At 52.5% G+C, this 18,603-nt stretch overlaps 1 protein-coding gene across 1 annotated transcript; it reads left to right on the plus strand.

Moving 5' to 3' along the window:
* The first annotated feature begins 494 nt into the window (after positions 1-494).
* SLC35F6 (solute carrier family 35 member F6) lies at positions 495-16,885 on the plus strand. The gene is made up of 6 exons (XM_049902802.1): positions 495-700; positions 11,201-11,273; positions 12,019-12,190; positions 12,464-12,676; positions 13,483-13,593; positions 14,932-16,885. The coding sequence occupies exons 1-6, from the start codon at positions 624-626 to the stop codon at positions 15,399-15,401; spliced, it is 1,116 nt and encodes a 371-aa protein (XP_049758759.1). The 5' UTR covers positions 495-623; the 3' UTR covers positions 15,402-16,885.
* The last annotated feature ends 1,718 nt before the right edge of the window (positions 16,886-18,603 follow it).

Below are 18,603 nucleotides of genomic sequence, written 5' to 3' on the forward strand. Positions count from 1 at the left end.
GTAACTGGTAAATAAATTCTTAAACTGTAAAATGGTCTCCCTGGGAGCTGGAATTCAGTTCCTATGCCATTTTCTTTTCTTTCTTTTTTTTTTTTTTGAAGACGTGAGCAGCAGCGGGGCTGGGATCCCTGGGTGCCCTGTAGCGAGCAATGTTCACGCTTGGACCTTTTTCGTTTGTCATTTGTCCCTACCATCCTTCAGCTCAACTTCTCATACCGGCCCCTCTCCCATTTGTAATCCCCGAACGGTTTACAGAAAGCTCTAACATCCACTGTATCGTCTCATCAGCCCCTTTTACAGACGGGGAAACGTGGGACGGGGACTAGCCAGAGTCACCCCGTGGGGGCCAGCGCGCCCGCCTGCGACCCTCTAACGGAGGACAGGCTGTCCCGGAGAGCGCGGCCAGCACACCTAAGCTAGGGCAGCGACACAGAGGCCGAGCCCGGCCCCTCCCCGAGGGGCGGGGCGAGCCGACGAGGGGCGGGGCCGGAGCGGTCACGTGACACCCGGCCCGGAAGCGCTCGCCACCGAGACCCCCGGGTAACCGGGCCGGGAGTTGCTGACTCGAGCGAGCGCAGGGGTCGCGGGGTCTCAGTTGTTTCGCGCACCCCGCCTCCGCTGCCATGGCCTGGACCAAGTACCAGCTGTTCCTGGCCGGGCTCATGCTCGTCACCGGCTCCATCAACACTCTCTCGGCAAAGTGAGTCCGGGCCTGGCCGGGGAGGAGACGGGCGCGGCCGGGCCTGCTGCCGCCCCTGCGGGCGACCCCCACGCACCTTCCCCGCCCTGCCTGTTCGCGGCATTCCTTTCCTCGTTTCTCAGGCTCTCCGGGTTTCTCGGGTCCGTCCGTTCACTCGGCACCGACCACCCAAGGAGCCCGTGGCCCCGGGGAAGTGCGGAGATGGGCCGCGCCCGGGGCTAGGGGACCCGAGCTCTAGCCGTAGCACCGATTCTGAGTCGCTGTGTAATTAGTGTCGGCGAGTCACTTCCCGTCTCCATGCCTCAGTTTCCTTGTCTTTAAATGGGAGGGTTGGACCAGTTCCTCTTCGCGGCCCTTTCCAGCACTGGCGCTGCGCCTGAGCCCCGCCCTTCTGGAGGAGCTGTGGTCCTAGAGCAGAGGCTCCCAGACTTGTGCACACAAGCAAAGAGCTACAATAGAGGCGGTGCAGGCCCAGTGACTAGTGAGCCTAATGGGCCCTTCCTGAACCTTGAAGCTTGGTCCGGATCTCCTTATGTTGCTGTAAAATGGAGACAGGGAACAAGGCCAGATTCAAGTCTGCATCACCAAATACAGGATTTTATCCCGTAATTGGAGGAGGGCTTTGGAGCAGAGGAGTGACATGTTACAAGTGTTGTGGTTGGGGGGAAAAAAAAACAATGTGATTAACCTGGTGGTCAATGTGAAGAGTAGGTTGGTGCAAGAAAAGCCACCCCAAGGCTGCCACATAGTGATGACGTGAGCTTGCAGGTGGCAGTGAGGCTGGAAAGGGCCTGATGGAGACAAGGTACAGAATGAAGCCTCTAGGCCTGATGTACAGATCAAGAGACAACAATAACTGCAGGCTTTTTCCTTGGGAGAACAGAATGTTGTTAACCCAGACAGATAGGGCAGCTGAGCAGTTTGGCTCTGATGTGTTGGTGAGGTGCTAGTGGGACCGTGAGGGTGGTCCCCAGGAAGTTGGGGGTTCAGGACTTGCGACTGTCATGAGCCTCAGGGACAGACATAGCCTTCTCTCCATAACGTGCTGGGAGTCCCAGGAGGTAGCCCTTCTCTTGGCAGCTGTTTCTCTCCCTGCGCTTTCAGTTCACTGTCTCAGAACCCTGCTGCCTAGAACATGACCTTTCCCCAGAACTGATTCCAGTGTGCATGTGGAGCACAGTGGACAGTAACCTCACTTCCACCTGGGCCCTGCCCGGCCCAAGAATAAGGGTCAGTAGGGTGTGGTGACTCCCAACAGAAGCTCTCCCACCCTCTGGACTTTTTAGTCACTTTGAGAGACTGAGCCTTTTGAGGGGGCCACATGTTATTCATTTTTGAGGAGTTTGTGTCTAGCACATTCCATCAGTGATGGGAGAAACACCCCTATCTGAGGTCTGGGAAAGAAGTATACAGTTCAATTCAGCAGACATGTATAAGGAACCTACAGTGTGTGAGGCACTGTCTCGGCTCAGGGAAGGAGACAGGAGTGATCAAGAGAAGGTCCCTACCCTTGAGATGCTCATGCTCTGAGGTGGAAGAGACAGATACGTACACATATGACAACCACAATGTCCTCTCTACCCCAGAGGGAGGGCAGTCTGTGGAGTTCTGAGTGGTAGAGCTCTGTCTTCGTGGTTCGGCACTGACCAGCTATGTCATGTGGAGATGTGCTGTCTCCTGGGGCCTGTGGCCTCCTGAAGTCACGTCACTCCTTTTGCTGAGTCCTTAGTTATAAAGGAGATAAAACCTCAGGGCCTTTATCTTGGTTAGAATCCTGAACACAGCACAACAAGCCTTCCATCCATCCATTCTACCAGCTAAGGCCTTGGTCGGATGCTTAAAGTACAGCTGTAAGTCTGCCAGAATTAGTTGTCCCCATGGAGAGTTGAGATTCCTGGTTACTGTAGGGATAAACTGTGCTGATTCATGTCCTTCCTTAAAAAGCTGCAAACCTGTCTGGTAGGAAGCCAGGGATCTTTATTTCCCAGAGACATTGCCCTTGGAGGCCTGCCAAAGAGACAGGAAGGAGGCTCCCAGGTGACAGACCCAACCTTTGATCCTGTCCTGTGCCCTGTAGCCTGGTGTGGGGCCTCTCAGGAACTTCCTCATCCAGAGATGAGCCCCAGATTTAGACCCTAAATGGTGTCCTTTGGTCAAACTGGGAAGGACATTCAGAAAGAAATGGGGAAAGCAGCTGTGTACATCCTGGTGTGGATGGTTGATTTGAAACCACTTTTCTGACCTGCAGTTTCCAGGAGGTTCAGACAGACAAGCATGGAATCCCAGCCAGTACTGACCAGCTAATACACCCCTACTGTGTGCCACATCCTTTCATGTGTTAACTTGGTGAATGCTCATAACAACTTTAAGAAGTAGACACACTCATTATCACTGGGTGAGGAGACTGGGGTATGGAAAAATTAATTACTTGCTCACACTCCACTTGGCTATAAGTGGCAGAGTTTATATTTGAACCAAGGTGTCCAGGATCCATGCTTTTAACCATCAATAGGCTGAGGATGCCTCTAGTCATTATTCGGGGCATTAGAGTGGTTAGAACATAGACATTATCCAGTCTAATCCTCACAATTTACAGTTGAGGCCTCAAGAGAAGTTTCTTTTCATGACTCAATTGGTTGGTGTCAGAGCTGGAATTAGAACCCAGGTCTTGAGATTTTAGTTCATTTCTGTTCTTTTAGAACTATAGTACTTAGAAGCCCCTCTTTACTAAGCAAGCACAAACAAGCCTGCTTCCATGGTTATAATTCTCCCTGGCTACAGGGTGCTCCCCCTGCTTCCCCCCCAGGACTGGGCAGCAGCCTTTTTCAACCCAGCCCAAGAATCCTGCTGTCATGCTGCTTGTTTTTCCTTTTCTGGAGCTGAGGCTACCCAAGGTTCAGAATCGGAGCCTCCAATAGCCTCTTGCAGTTCCTTGGCCTGTAAAATGAGCATAACAATGTTTCCCTCCCAGCGTTCTCAGGAAGATACAGATAGAGGGTGAGGAAGTGCATGTGTGCATGTGCTGCCTGCTGGGCTGGGAGGGAAGACCAGCTCTCCACATCAGGAGGCCACTGTGCCCACTCAGCAGGTTTGGGTTTGCTGCAAGGAGACAGGCCGGCCTTGGCTAGGATGGGACTGGGGGTCACATGCCTATAGGAGGAAAAGCCACCAGTCAGGCTGGCCCTTTGTTCCCATCTCTAAAAAAAAAAATTTTTTTTAGGCCTTGACAAATGACTTCTCCCTATGAAATGGCTGCTGCTTCTTTCTGTGGCTATTTCTTACCCCCTCATTGGGACCTTCTGCTAATTCATCTCATTGAGACTAAAGCATTTCTCTTCCTGCGGCACTGCTTAGGGATGTCAGCCATTTTGGAGCCTCATTCTCAATAGAATCCAACTGGATTCTGCCAGTTGAAGAACCAAAGTCAAGGAGACACTCATTGAGTAGGGCTCAACTCCCCTCCTAAGCTTCTGCAGGCTGTGGGGCCCACTGTGGTGTGATGAATTGCTTTTATATGGCCTTCCTCGCCATGGTCTTGTGACTCCTATAAAATGATTGGGCGGGGCTATGCAAACAAGGTACTCGTGGCCCAACAAGTGAATTGGACAGCTTGCTAATAATGCAAATAAAGTGCATGGAACGCCTCTGGGGGTGGGACCATGCAAATAAGATGCATGGAATTCTAATGAGGGAACTGGTCAGCTTTGCCATCCTGCTAGGTTTAAAAGAGAGTCTATCCCAGAGCGGGAGGTGGGTGGCGGGGGGAATCTCAATACCACCAAGAAGAGATGGGAGCAGAACACATCCTTTGGACCCAGGGTCCCTGCACTGAGAGCCCCTTAGACCCAGGAGACAGAGAGAGAGCTGTAACACCAGAGACAGCGCAAGACAACAAGAAGCAGCACAGAGAAATAGTGCCGACAGGACCAGGAGACTGGTGTGAGATGGCACAGTAGGTTTCCCAGCCCATGGAGCAAGGCAATTACAGTCGATGTGCAAACCCATGGAGCGCGAGAGCTGAGCGCTTTCCGGCAAGAAGCATCCTGGCGGAGTGGGGTGCCTCTGGGCACTTGTTGGCAGAGCTAGAGAGCTTTGTAACACTTGTCCCAGTAGGGCAGAGGCCTGGCCCGAGGGCCGAAGAGAGGCCTGCCTCCAGGCATGGCTGAGATGAGGCTATCCTAATTGAAGAGCTGTATCCTGAGTAATTCTTGATCCTGTTACTTCCCAAATAAATTCCATAACTGTGAGGATAGTCTGAGTTCTGTGTGGCCATTGCAATGAATTATTGAACCCAGCAGAGAAGTAGAGAGTGCTGTGTGAGGGAGGCTGATGTCAGAATTGGTTGGAGAGAGAAGCCTTGGACTGTTGATCTTGATTCTCCTTCCCCCTTGTCAAGTTAGATGAGGAGGTCTGACAACACCATGGTACCATTTTTACAGCCACCCAGCCAAGGAGGGGTTATGGGGGTGAGTTCCCCTTAACCCTGAGCCCTGTTCCAGAAGCCAGGCCCGGTGGGTCCAGAGACCCAGCCAGCAAAGTGGCAGGAGACCAGGGACCGCCAAGCTTCTATCAGGGAAGAGACCCTCACTGTCCTTTCTGTGCCAGCTCCAACTTTTGACCTTGGCAGCTGCTCTGACCCTTGGGTTCTGGGGGCTGGCATGGGAGAGTTGGTTCAAAGGCAGTTCCTGGGCCAACTTGAGAAAGCCTTAAACCAGGAGGGCAGTGTGTAGAGTGGAGAGAGCACAAGACTTGGAAGCAGTTGGATTAGACCAGTCACTTGGCCTTTTCAAGCCTCAGTTTCCTCATCCAAAAAATGGGGATGCTAATCCCTTTCCTACCTCCTTCCCAGCCATAGTGTAGAATCTACTGAGGAAGGTTTTCTAAACCATTGAGATGAAAGGGCTCATCCTCATTTATACCACATAAGTCAGGGTCACCAGCTGTGACACTCCCTTCTTTAGGTCCCACTAAGAAGAAGAAGCTGACTCACTGGGCTTGACGAGCTGGGTATGTGAGAGGAAATGGCAGAGATTCTGCGGGGAATGGACACACAGCTAATCAGTCTGAGCTAGCCACATCAGCCACTTCCTTAGTCTCTGCCCACCACCCCCAGCCCACACAGACCTCTGCAAATGCTGAGCTTTGAGGTTGACAGGCCAGGGTCCTGTGCCAGAGAGTGACTCACCACCCGGCAAGGGGAGCCCACCCCCCAGACTACCCAGGCTGAGGCACCACATAAAAGGATTGGGCCTCTCGCAGCAGGCCTCCTGCCCTGGGGGCCATGACTTTTCCCCAGAATACAGTATCCACAGATAATGAAGGGCCCATCTGCAAGCAGACTCTCACCCCACCTCAGCCAGGGGAGGAGAAGAATCTGGAGTATGAAGGTGATAGGAGAATTTCCAAGTGTTGTGGAAGGGGCATAGAACTGGACATTGAGCACCTCAGTGCTGGCCCAGTCTCTGCACCTGACAAGCCCTTTGTCCTCAGCCCTCCCTTGGCCCCTGGGTCCTCATCTGTCAGTGGCTTTCAGGAGATGTTGACTGAGTTTCTTCTGGTTCAGTATTTGTGGCTCTGTGGCACCACAGGGGCAGTAGCCTGAGTCCCTTACAGCAGCCTCTGCCTCAGGCTCCAGAGAATGGACCCTATCCCAGAAACTTCAGGCTGGAGCGGTGTGTTTTGAGCCAGAGCTGGGGCCATGCTCACCCCAACACATGGGGAAATGGCTTCTGCTCAGTGAAGGGGAAGGAGGGAGAAGAGACAGAAAAGAACCTGGCCATATCTGCTGTGGCTAGGTCTTATATAGATTACATTATTTATAACTTTTGACAATTCATCAATGCTGTCACCATCATCCCCATTTTATAGATGAGAAAACTCTAATTTGTCCAGCCTGTGTAATTCCAAAGTTTGATTTTCTGTGTTTCATGTTGCCTTTTCTGAACTTAAACACAAGCCGAGCTTAAGCCCTTGGCCTCCCCATTGTTGACTGAATGTGCCAGAGCACACCGCTCTCTCACCTCCAAGTCTGGGCGACCACATCTGTAGAGTGATAATCTTTGCTGTGAGGCTGAAGTGAGACGGCCCACGTAAAATGCTCTGCACAGGCGCTGGCACAAAGCCTCAGTCCAGTCAATTTTACATCTTTAAAAATATGTATGTTTGTGAGGTACTTTGTAAACAGCAAAGTGCTGTCCCACCTTAAGTGTTGCTGCTGTCATCCCCAGATAAACGAGCTGGGTTTTGCTTCTTGTTCTGTGAGGCTGGTGACGCAGTGGTTAAGTACTTGGCTGCTAACCAAAAGGTCAGCGTGTTAAGCCCACCACCTGCTCCGTGGGAGAAAGACATGGGTGGCAGTCTGTTTATGTAAAGATTTACAGCCTTGGAAACCCTATGGGGCAGTTCTACTCTGTTCTGTAGGGCAGCTATGGGTCAGAATGAACTCAGCGTTGGTGAATTTCTGTAAGGCTGAGGTCCTTTTGTGCCTGCGCAATGAGCCTAAACCTGTCTGAAGGCCAAGAACAGAAGCCTGACTTCCTGCTGCTACCTAGCCTGGAAGAGCCACTGCTGGGCAGGGCAGCCTGTCCTGCTGACACCCAATCCTCTACGTAGTGGGCCTACCCCAGGCCCTCAGCTACAAAAGGATCCCCTTTCCCCAGCCGGGAGAGCTGCCAGCATTTCCTCCAGGTCACAGCCTGTTCAGGCAGAACCACCCCGGTGAAGAAAGCAAACACCTCCCAGACTGCCCAGGGAAGGTGCGAGTAGGACCAGTGGTACAGCCAGCCCTCCCCCAAAGCACCCCAACTCAGGGGCAGGACCGCCCACAGAGAGCCTTCCCCTTGGGCCCAGTGTGCTCCACCAGCAGGGGGCGCCTCACAGCAGGCTGGGAACTAGGGCTCATGGAGACACTGCCTCTGACCTGCAGTATGGGCCTGTTCGCTAGGTGGGGCCTGGAAGTCTCATTCATTCACCACATATTTTTTGTGTCTACTATGTGGCGGAGCCCTGGTAGCTTAGTGGTTAAGAGCTGGGCTGCTAACCAAAAGGTTGGCAGTTCGAATCCATCAGCCACTCCTTGGAAATCCTATAGGAAAGTTGTACTCTGTCCTGTAGGGTCACTATGAGCTGGAATCAACTTGACAGCATTGAGTCGGGTTACTGCGTGCCAGGAGCAGGGGATAGAGTGGTGTGGATGGAGCTAGGTTCTGAGCTCATGCCCTCTAAATGACAATGAATATGGTACCAGAAAGCCATATAATATGAGTTGTCGTTATTGTAAGCTGCTTAGGGTGAGTTCTGGTTGGGGGCACCACTACCAGTCTGTGCTCTGGGTGTGGCACCAGGATGAGGAAGTGGCTTCCATACCTCTCCATCCCACGAAAAGAAAAAAACACTTGCCTCGGGCTTCTGGTTGACTGTCATGGATTTGCCAGGTACTTCCCTTTCCTTGAGGAGTCCCAGCCTGAGCCCTGGAATTCTCATCTCTGACCCACTCACTTGCTCCTGGGCAGTTGGTGTGTCCTGTTCACTGGCTACTTGCTAAGGCTGAGTGTGCACCCTTCCTCCCTCCTCAGTTTCACTGAGTTGCCTCACCCTGGCCCTCCCAGAGAGCTCTTCTGCAGAAGCAAGCCAGGGTTCCAGAGCAGGTCTGCCTGCCGAGCCATCGGTTGGTCTGTGGCCCATACTGACGCCTCTGTCCTGTCCTGCCCAGGATCTCAGAGCCAATGGCTGCAACATATCAGGCAGAAGCAAGACCCCAGAGAGAGGACAGTTTCTGATCTGTAGTGGGGGCTGTATTCCTTGCCCCGTTGGGACTGGGACTGGTTTCAGCCAGGTCCCCTAACCCAGGCAGGGCCTCAGATTTCTCTCTGACATTCCAGCCCGTCATATCAGAACGTGTCCCCTCCCTTCAACTCCCCTTTGACCCCCACCATTCCTGAAGATATAGCCGTTTCTCCATATCTCCAGGAACAGGTGGGATAGGTTGTCATAGCCGTTTTCTCCTGTCGCCCTGGGATGTGTTCAGATCTCTAAGCATTCCCTCAGAGGCCTGTGTTGCCATGACGGTCACCCAGGAGCTCTACCACCGCTGAGCTGGCCCTTCCCACTGTCAGTGTCCTGCCTGTGCTATGAGGAAGAGCTCCCCATTCCCTTCCCAAACTCGGGCACAGAGAAGCCAGGGCTGGACAGGATCTTTGTTAAACCCAGACCATAACTGCTTCGCACCACCTGATCCCCACAATGTAACACTGGGGGAGACTCAAGGATAGAAGGCAGCCCCTGCCGTTGAGGAGCTTACCTGTGTCACAGAGGGGAGCCAGGACCTTAGGGTTGTGTGCTGCACTGTGGTTGCTGTGACACTACCAAGGAAAAACATTTCATGAAAAGAGGCCCGAGTCCTGCACTTACAAGACATCCACTCTCTACAACTTCTGGGATGGTGCAGTCAGAGCAGATCAGTGGCCCACAGGAAATGACTCTGGGTCTGTGTTGACAGCAAACTTGAGTCAGCAGTGTGATGTGGCTGGCACCGTCAGAGCTGTGTCAACTAACGTAGGTTGTTGGCACGAGGGAAGGGCCTTGGTCTTGCCAGACTCAGTCTGGGTCAGGTCGTGTGTGCTGGGCTCCAGGCTTGGACCCACTGTCGTGCTTCCAGAAGTCGGCAGCCAGGGCGATGAAAGGCAAGGATGGGCTGGAACTGTTTAGCCAGGAGATGAGAAGATTCAGAAGCAGATTGAAAAGTCTGTAAATATTGGAAGAGTTTTCCAATGAAAGAGGGATTAGACTGGACCCCAGTGAGCAGAGCTAAGCCCAGCAAAAGTGAAGCTCCAGGGAAGCACTTTAGGCAGACAGTTTGGAATGATGGGTAGTTGCCACCTGAAGCACTGCACCATAAAGGATTCTGGGTCCTGCCTGGGCTCAGTGGGAAGGTATGCCATCACTAGTCTTGCCATTTGCTGGGCCCTGCAGCAGGAGGGCCCTCCAGTAAGGCGAGTGTTTAATCAGCATCAGCAAAACCTTTCAGACCATTCAGGGATACATGAAATTATGGGTTGATCATTCCCCAGGCCCAAGGATCCCCACAGACCAGGGCTCTCGATACCGTTTTCGTGCCATGAATCCCTCTGGCAGTCTGGTGAACCCTATGAACATTCTTAGAGTAATGTTTTAAAATGAGGATTACTAAAGAAGCCAGTTATATTGAAATAAACATTAAAATATTAGAAAAGCAGAATTGTGACATAGTAATATATACATGCTTCTTAATACATTAAATGGTAAGTGGTGAGTCTCATTACTGAAATTTGGAAGTAGCGATGAGTGTGAAAGACATGACACAACAGCTCTAATGTGATGATGAGGCTGGCTGTGATATCTGTACAGGCAGTCACCGGGACTGCTGTACTACACGCATACTTGAAGGCAATGCTAAATTTTAGTGAGAGATTATTAGAAATGAAGGCTCCCAGTCCCCTGTGTTCTGTCCATGAATCTCGGGTTACAACCCCTTGCTGTAGAGACTGGCATCTTTTAGAGAGAGCCCCACTGTGGGTCCGAGTCACCAAAAAGTCCATGCCTCAAAGAAGTTTCCTGAATAAACTGAATGCTTCGAAGACAGCGTAGCAGGGGCAGGGGTCTGGGGACCATGGTTTCAGGGGACATCTAAGTCAGTTGGCATAATAAAATCTATTAACAAGACATTCCACATCCCACTTTGAAGAGTGGCATCTGGGGTCTTAAATGCTAGCAAGCAGCCATCTAAGATGCATCAATTGGTCTCAACCCACCTGTATCAAAGGAGAATGGAGAACACCAAGGATACAAGGTGATTACGAGCCCAAGAGACAGAAAGGGCCACATGAACCAGCGACTACATCATCCTGAAACCAGAAGACCTAGAAAGTGCCCGGCTACAACCGATGACTGCCCTGACAGGGAACACAACAGAGAACCCCTGAGGAAGCAGGAGAACAGTGAGATGCAGACCCCAAATTCTCATAAGACCAGACTTAATGGTCTGGCTGAGACTAGAAGGACCCAGTAGTCATGGCCCCCAGGCCTTCTGTTGCCCCAGGACAGGAACCATTCCCGAAGCCAACTCTTCAGACATGGATTGGACTGGACAATGGGTTGGAGAGAGATGCTGGTGAGGAGTGAGCTTCTTGGTTCAGATGAACACTTGAAACTATGTTGGCATCTCCTGCCTGGAGGGGAGATGAGAGGGTGGAGGGGGTTAGAAGCTGGCGAAAAGGACACGAAAAGAGAGTGGAGGGAGAGAGCAGGCTGTCTCATTAGGGAGAGAGTAATTGGGAGCATGTAGCAAGGTGTATATGGGTTTTTGTGTGAGAGACTGACTTGATTTATAAACTTTCACTTAAAGCACAATAAAAATTATTAAAAAAAAAAAAAAAAAAAAGTCCATGCCTCTTGGCGTTGCGGGGTGTGAGTTTCTCCAGACCTGCCGTACTGCCAGGGTTTAACCTTCTCCTTCTCCTGCAGGTGGGCAGACATCTTTGTGGCCCAGGGCTGTGGAGGGAGCAAGGAACACAGCTTCCAGCATCCGTTCCTCCAGGTACCTACCCCATCCCTCCCCACCTCCTGTCTCTCTTGCCTCAGACCTGGGAGGCATTGCTGTTTCCTGACTTAGGGATAGAGCCTCCTCTGCTCCCAGAAGAGGCATCTGCTTCTCTCTCCCCAGAGCAGACCAGGGTCTGAGTGGCTCCTGGAAGGAGGCAGAGGGCACAGTCCTCTCCAGGAGTGCTGGCGATGGTCCTGCCCTGGGCACTGAGAGGCCAGCCCTTGCCATGCCCAAGTCGAACACATTTGGAAAATTCAACCCCAGTAGCAAAAACCTGCCTCCTGTCATCCACTAGAAGCCCAGACCTCAGCTGGGACTACACAGACACCGTAAATGAAAGAGACCTTAGAGCTGGTCTGGGAATTGGGAGACTTAAATGTCAGCCCCAGCCCTGCCAGCAACTTGCATTGTGACCTTTAATAAGTCTTTCAGCCTCTCTGGGCCTCAGTTTTTCCATCTGGAACTTGGCTAGAGATGAGCCAAGATTGGTGGTTTTCAGACAGGGCTCTACACATCCTTAGGGTTTCCATCAAGATGTTTCAGGAGGTGGATGTAGACCTAGGAGGCAGGTGCCTAGACACCCATAGCAGCTCTACTTTTATCTGTTTTAAATGTTGGGTGTCTAGGTAAGCTCTTGTTAGAGGAATGGTTATGCTGCCAAAAAAAAAGAAAGAAATTGTTAGAGGTGATTCCCCAGGTCCCTTCCAGCTCCACAGCGCTAGGGTTCTTGTCCCTGCAGGCGGTGGGCATGTTCCTGGGGGAGTTCTCCTGCCTCGCTGCCTTCTACCTTCTCCGGTGCCGAGCTGAGGGGCGCTCAGATTCCAGCGTGAACCCCCAGCAGCCCTTCAACCCCCTGCTTTTCCTGCCCCCAGCCCTCTGTGACATGACTGGGACCAGTATCATGTACGTGGGTGAGTACCAGGCCAGACTGGGAAGGGCCCGGGGGACCCAGGGGTGAAACAGCCACCACATCTCATCTTCCCCGCCCCCGGCCCCTCCCCCACACACATTTTCTCTCTCTCTCTCTCTCTCTCTCACAGACACACGCACACTTATTCAGCATAGATTTAATTATTGAGCGCTTACTATGTGCTGGGCATGTCTTCAGCACCAAGGACCCTGCCATGAACAAACAGACCCTGTCCTCAGGAGCTAACAGTCACATGTCTCTCCCCTCCTCCTAGCTCTGAACATGACCAGTGCCTCCAGCTTCCAGATGCTGCGTGGAGCGGTCATCATATTCACGGGACTGTTCTCGGTGGCCTTCCTGGGGCGGAGGCTGGCACTGAGCCAGTGGCTGGGCATCCTTGCCACCATCGCGGGGCTGGTGGTCGTGGGCCTTGCTGACCTCTTGAGCAAGCATGGCGATCAGCACAGGCTCAGTGAAGTGATCACAGGTGCGGCCCGGCTCGGGGTCCAGGGGAGCCCCATCTTGTCTCCACTCTGGAGCCCACCACAGAGTCATTCAACTGTGGTCAAGCCTGCTGTGTGCCAGGCCCTGGGAGGGGGTCCGTGGGGGGAGAGATGGTTTGGGCAGACACCCGCTCTCCAGGTGACCAGTACAGGGTGGGGAAGACCAGAGAGGGATATGGCTGCGCAAGGAAGAGAGTGACGAGGAGCACGAGAGAGGGATGGATAAAGAACAGGAATGATAAGGAATTGGGGGGCTGCGCTGTGACACGTATACACACGTGCAAACTGCTGGATTGGGGAGAAGAAAGGAAATAGAGTTTATCGAGTACTTAAATGACATGCCCATTGTGGCAGTGAGCACTGTGCGTTCGTTATCACAGTAATCCTCACAATCCCAGAAGGGAAGCATCACAGCCCTAGCTCCTGGGTCACTCAGAGCCAGGATTAAACCAGAAATTAAAGCCTGTTGCTTCCTAAAAGACCTGCCTCCCCCACAGAACTCATACGCAGGCTAGCCAGCTGGCTTCCAGATCTCCAGTAGCTCAGCCTCTTCATGAGAGAGAGGAGGTGGCAGGGCCTGCCCTTCAGGGGCCGAGGGCACCAGGCAGGGGGCAGTAGGACTGGGCCTCTGAACCACACAGTGCCCTGCAGAGGTCAGGACTGTGTGTGTTGTTAGGTCCCTGTGGGACTGTCTCCACCAGCTTGGGCCCACCACCCACCCCACTGTCAGCCCCGCGGCCATGCTGCCTCCCTCCCTCTCAGCCTCACCCTAGCCTCTCCTTTTCCGCAGGGGACCTGCTGATTATCATGGCCCAGATCATCGTCGCCATCCAGATGGTACTGGAGGAGAAGTTCGTCTACAAGCACAACGTGCACCCACTACAGGCAGTTGGCACTGAGGGTGTGTGGGTGCGGGGCTGCGAGGAGGGTGCTGGGGGGAGGCATGTGGAGTGGAAGCACAGGAGCAGCACATGGGGAGGTGGGGGTGACGCTGGAACGGGGTGAGCCTGCTGCCCCCATCGTTTCCTCCCTTCTTCACCAGATAGGGATGGACAGATACCCTGACACCTGCTGTGCTCAGGGCCAGCTGCTAGGGTAGGGAGAGGATGGAGGGGAGTGAGATGCCAGCCCCACTCTGGAGGAGTTGACCAGCAGGAGGAAAGGGCCAGGCAGTGCACTGTAGCTGGGACCACGTGTGCTCAAGTGGTGTTTCACTCACCACGCATATCCAAGTCTCTCGGGCTAGGGAAGGCGGCATTTGTACTGCGAATTTCAGTGGGCAAGGGTAGGGAGGAGGGAACTCCAGACAGAGCTGACGAGGAGAGCTGGCTGTGAGTTTGGGAACAGGTGGGGAACACAGTTTGGAGTAAGAGAGAGGTTTGATGTTGGGGAAACAATCAGGAGCTAGGTGGGAAGATCAGGCAAGGGGATTTCAACTTTAATAACAGGCAGGGAGGAGCCGCTGAAGGTGTTGCAGCAGGCAAGCAACATCAAGATTATGCTTGAAAAGATGGGCGCTCCAGTGCTGCTGCGTGGACTGTGCCTGTCGGCCAGGGAGCTGTTTGTTACTGGTCCACGGTGAGCTAAGGAGCCTCAGCAGAATGTGAATCAGCCAAACCAACTGCATCACTAAGTGGACCGTGCGTTCCATTGCTGTTTTTTTTTTCTTAGCAAGACTTTATGAGCGAAGCAGTGTATTGATTTACATCCTGTCACAAGCTTCTAGTCACGGACCAATAGCACACACTGAATAGAGAGCTGTTTTTCCAAACTTGTGAAAGCAATGTAGTGATTCTTTTTTAAATTACAGCCAGCTATTCTTTTATTCATAATAGAATAGAATTGATTAGAAAACATCAGGGACCATTGTACCTGGTAAGGGTAGCTATTGTTAATGTAAAACGTCTTTTATTCAAGTGCGTGCATGGCTGCATGCAGGCACGTGTGTATTCTGGATTACAATGTAAAATGTCGTTGTGACTCTTGGTCCAGTCAACAGAACCTGGATTAAAGTGGAGAGGGGGCTGCAACAGCCCAATTTAGTGAGTCATCATAGATTCCCGATGGAGTAATAAGGGACAGGTTCCAAGACTGGGCTCTGGGGCCTGGAAGGAAGGAGCTGGGGGGTAAGTGCCTTGGAAAGGGGTGTCAGAGCTGGGGGAGCCCCTGCTTAGATGGGGCATGCCAGGAGTCTGGGGCGGGAATGGGGAGTGTGATGTGCCCCCCTCTGCTCCCACAGGCCTCTTTGGCTTCGTGATCCTCTCCCTGCTTCTGGTGCCCATGTACTACATCCCCGCCGGCTCCTTCAGCGGGAACCCCCGCGGGACACTGGAGGATGCGCTGGACGCCTTCTGCCAGGTGGGCCGGCAACCACTCATCGCCCTGGCGCTGTTGGGCAATATCAGCAGCATCGCCTTCTTCAACTTTGCGGGCATCAGCGTCACCAAGGAACTGAGCGCCACCACCCGCATGGTGCTGGACAGCCTGCGCACCGTGGTCATCTGGGCGCTGAGCCTGGTGCTGGGCTGGGAGGCCTTCCACCCACTGCAGATCCTCGGTTTCCTCATCCTTTTGATGGGCACTGCTCTGTACAACGGACTGCACCGCCCGCTGCTCAGCCGCCTGTCCTGGAGCCGGCCTCCAGCAGAGGAGGGCGAGCGTGAGAGACTGCTGGGCGGCACTCGGACCCCCATCAACGACACCAGCTGAGCCTCCCACAGGAACACCCAGATGCGCCTTCTTTGCCCTGAGGCTGAGGCTGCAAGGATGGTGCCCTCAGGTGCCCTGTCCCTGGGCCTGACCCCACCATTTCCCCACAGACCTCAGAGTAGCTGCTGCCCAAATTCTCCTCCTTTCTCCACACCACCTCCAGGGTGGTGTCACCCAGCCCCCTCATGCCTGAGTGGTGACAGCCCCCAGGCAGACTCCCCAGCCTTCAGAGCCTCCACTCAGCGCTGGAGCTAAATCGGGAAGCTGAGTTGCACTAATTTGCAACTCTAATATTTCCTTCTGAATCATGAGTTAGATTTGTTCTCCAAAGAAGAGAAGTCCATGAAGACGTTCAAGTGAGAACTAAGCACTGTGTTTTCTAAAACCCGTAAGCTAAGCCTTCAAGGTATTCCCCAAACCTGTTAGCCGCCCAGGTTTCAGCCCAGCTCTGCCACAAACTCAGCATGTGCTCCCTGGCTCGTTACCTGGTCCCTCAGGCCTGGGTTCTCTGCTCCGTAAAATAATTATCAACTCCGTGGCCTTCGGTGCCTTCCAGCACTGGCATTCTGTGGGCCTGTGACGTTGCCCAACCGGGAAAAGGAGTGAAAGCCCGTTCACTGGAAATGCCCCTCTGCCGACAGTGCCTCCCTTCCCCCAAGGCCTGTTTTGATGTCCTTGCTCACACCCTCTCCCCCTAAAGGCCCCTACCAGGGAGAGACTGCAAAGGGCGCTGTGCTAAGTGCGTAACATGCTGTTCTGTCATAACGGCCTTCCGAGGTGGGTACGAAATGAGGAAACCGTGGCCCCAGAAAGTTAAGTGACTTCCCCATGGAGCCAGTATTCCAACCTAGGTTTGTCTGATCCCAAACTTGTGGCTTCACCTGCCATCTGGATCTCTGGGGCCTTTGGGGTGGAATTTCCTGGGGCTAGGATATTTTTTTTTAGGATAGAAGCATCGGGTACCACTTGTCCTTTTGTAATCCTGCCCTGAAGAGGAGTGACTGGCATCAGGAGCCCCAGAGCTGAGCAGCTCGCAATTCTAGTGTCTCAGTCTGGGGCCGTTTCTGTAGCCTCAGACCATTTTCCAGGGCAGCTCAGTCATAACAACAAAACTCTGAATGCCTTCCTAAAAACAGGCCCTGGGGGAAGGGAGGCTTTAGACCTGCAAAGCCCTCAGGCTGTGTGGGGATCCAGTAGCTTTAGTGCACTTTGTTGGAAAGGGGGCCCTCCATTCTACCAGTCCTTGAGCACCTCTGGGCTAGGCGTGCTTAGGAAGAAGGGATAGAGGGAGGGTGAGGGTGATGGACACTCCAGCTGCCTTGTCTAAGAAACAGGCCTTACAATGTTGTTTAAAAGAAAAGGGAAATGGGCAGTATTAAGCTTTCTTTTTAACCCAAGAGGGTGGAATGTACCTGGGAATAGAATCTAGGATGTTGGAGTGGAAAATCTCTAATGTACCAAAGCACAGAAGTCATTGAGTCCCCACTCATTGTTCAGATGAAAAAACTGAAGCCCAGAGTTCCCAAGGTCACATAGCCAGTTACAGGCAAGGCCGGATTTCTTGGTGCTCAGTCCTTACCCATCCCATTCTGCCACAGGGAGTGGAGCCAGGAAACTGTAACAAGATTCTGGGGCTACTTACCTGCTGTGGAGTGCCCTGGCCTGTGTGCTAAGCTGGCAGACCTCTTAGGGTGTTGGGGAAGCACTCAAGCCTTTGTTTGAGGGCTGTGTGGGGGAGAGGGAGACTGTTGGTTTAAGGTTTGAAAACTTCGGGGTAATTATGATGTGATTTTGTTGGGGAAGGGGGACACCTCATCAGACCAATCACTTTACCTCCAAGAGCTTTGGGTCTTCTCATCTCTGAAATGGGGATAATAAAACCAGCCTCCGTCTCACAGGATGCACGTGGAGATTAAATGAGATAATAAAGTTGAGGGTGCTTGTACACTGCCAGCACGTGTAGAGCGCCCCGTGAGGGTGTACCCGGGTAGTGTGTGGGGCACTGAGGCTCAGGAGCGCCCTGGCTCACATGGCTTAAGCATCATTCTCAAAGGGGAAAAATGTTTTACTAAAACACACCATTGTGGTATGGATTGTGAAATTCACAGGTTTTAAAACAGGATGCCTCAAGGAAATTCCGTGCTGACAGCAGGCTTCCTGGAGATATGCTCCTGCTGCCAGGAGTACTTTGGAGGGCAAGCGTAAGAAGCCTGGCTGTTCAAACTGGTCATGTCTTAGGGGAGGTAGGGCTCTCCACTCCTACTGATGGAGGCAGAGTCTGAAGGGAAGTGTGTGTAGCTGTGGCCCACCACAGGAGTGGAGTGACTTGTGGAAGGACAGCATGGAGGCCTTGAACCTAGGATTCAAATTGACTGGTTACAGACATCTGTAAATATCAGCTCAAATCCAGTCTCTGCCCCTGCCCCATACAGAGCAATCTGGGGGGACCTTGGGGCTGCCCTTCAGCCCCCAGAGTAGTCTTCAGGCTCCTTTCCTGCCAGGAATTCGCCCACAAGGCAGAGATTTAGGACTGTGCCAGGCATGGCCTGGCTTTAAAATTTGTTTGCCTTCATTTCATCCACAAGGTCTCTGCGAACTTTTAAGGACAAACATCCTTAGGAGTGGGGCAGATATTCACCTGGTGTAGGGGAAAAAGCAGGCTCATGAGTCAAGACCTTGTTTTCTCAGCTCTGCCTCTACCTTGGCTGGGTGATCTTGGACAAAACGTTTTACTTCTCAGGGCCTTTGCTCCCTGTAAAAGGGAGAAGAGCCTCTTAGCATTCTCAGATGTGTTTGCGTCCCTGACTGACTTATAGATTGGTACCATTCTTATTTGCCTTGGTTAAATGCCCATCTGGCTTTTTTTTTTTTAATGTTGTTGTTAGTTGCTATTAAGTCAATTCCGACTCATAGCACCCCCATATATGCAGATTAGAACTGCTGCAAGGGTTTTCAAGGCTTGACCTTTTGGAAGCACATCACCAGAATCTGAGGTCATCAGAAAGTTCCCTGTGTAGCCACAAAATTTTGAAAGTAACTCTTCTTTATTAAGAACGTTTGTTAAAAAAAAAATTTAGTATGTGTGTTCTGCGCATACATCCACATACATAACAAACCACGTGGGGGCACAGTTACAGAGCCTTCCTAGACATATCCAGACAACTCATGGGATTGGTATACTGGGTCAAGAGGCCTGGGACCA

This window comes from Elephas maximus, chromosome 12 (genome assembly GCF_024166365.1).
Source record: "Elephas maximus indicus isolate mEleMax1 chromosome 12, mEleMax1 primary haplotype, whole genome shotgun sequence".
NCBI lineage: Eukaryota > Metazoa > Chordata > Mammalia > Proboscidea > Elephantidae > Elephas > Elephas maximus.

Bases quoted from the DNA above. Each gene is read 5' to 3' on its own strand.
- SLC35F6 (XM_049902802.1), top strand. From the start codon at position 624: ATGGCCTGGACCAAGTACCAGCTGTTCCTGGCCGGGCTCATGCTCGTC. The intron at 11,274-12,018 runs GTACCTACCCCA...TTGTCCCTGCAG, and splicing joins TCCAGCATCCGTTCCTCCAG to GCGGTGGGCATGTTCCTGGG. The intron at 12,191-12,463 runs GTGAGTACCAGG...CCCTCCTCCTAG, and splicing joins GACCAGTATCATGTACGTGG to CTCTGAACATGACCAGTGCC.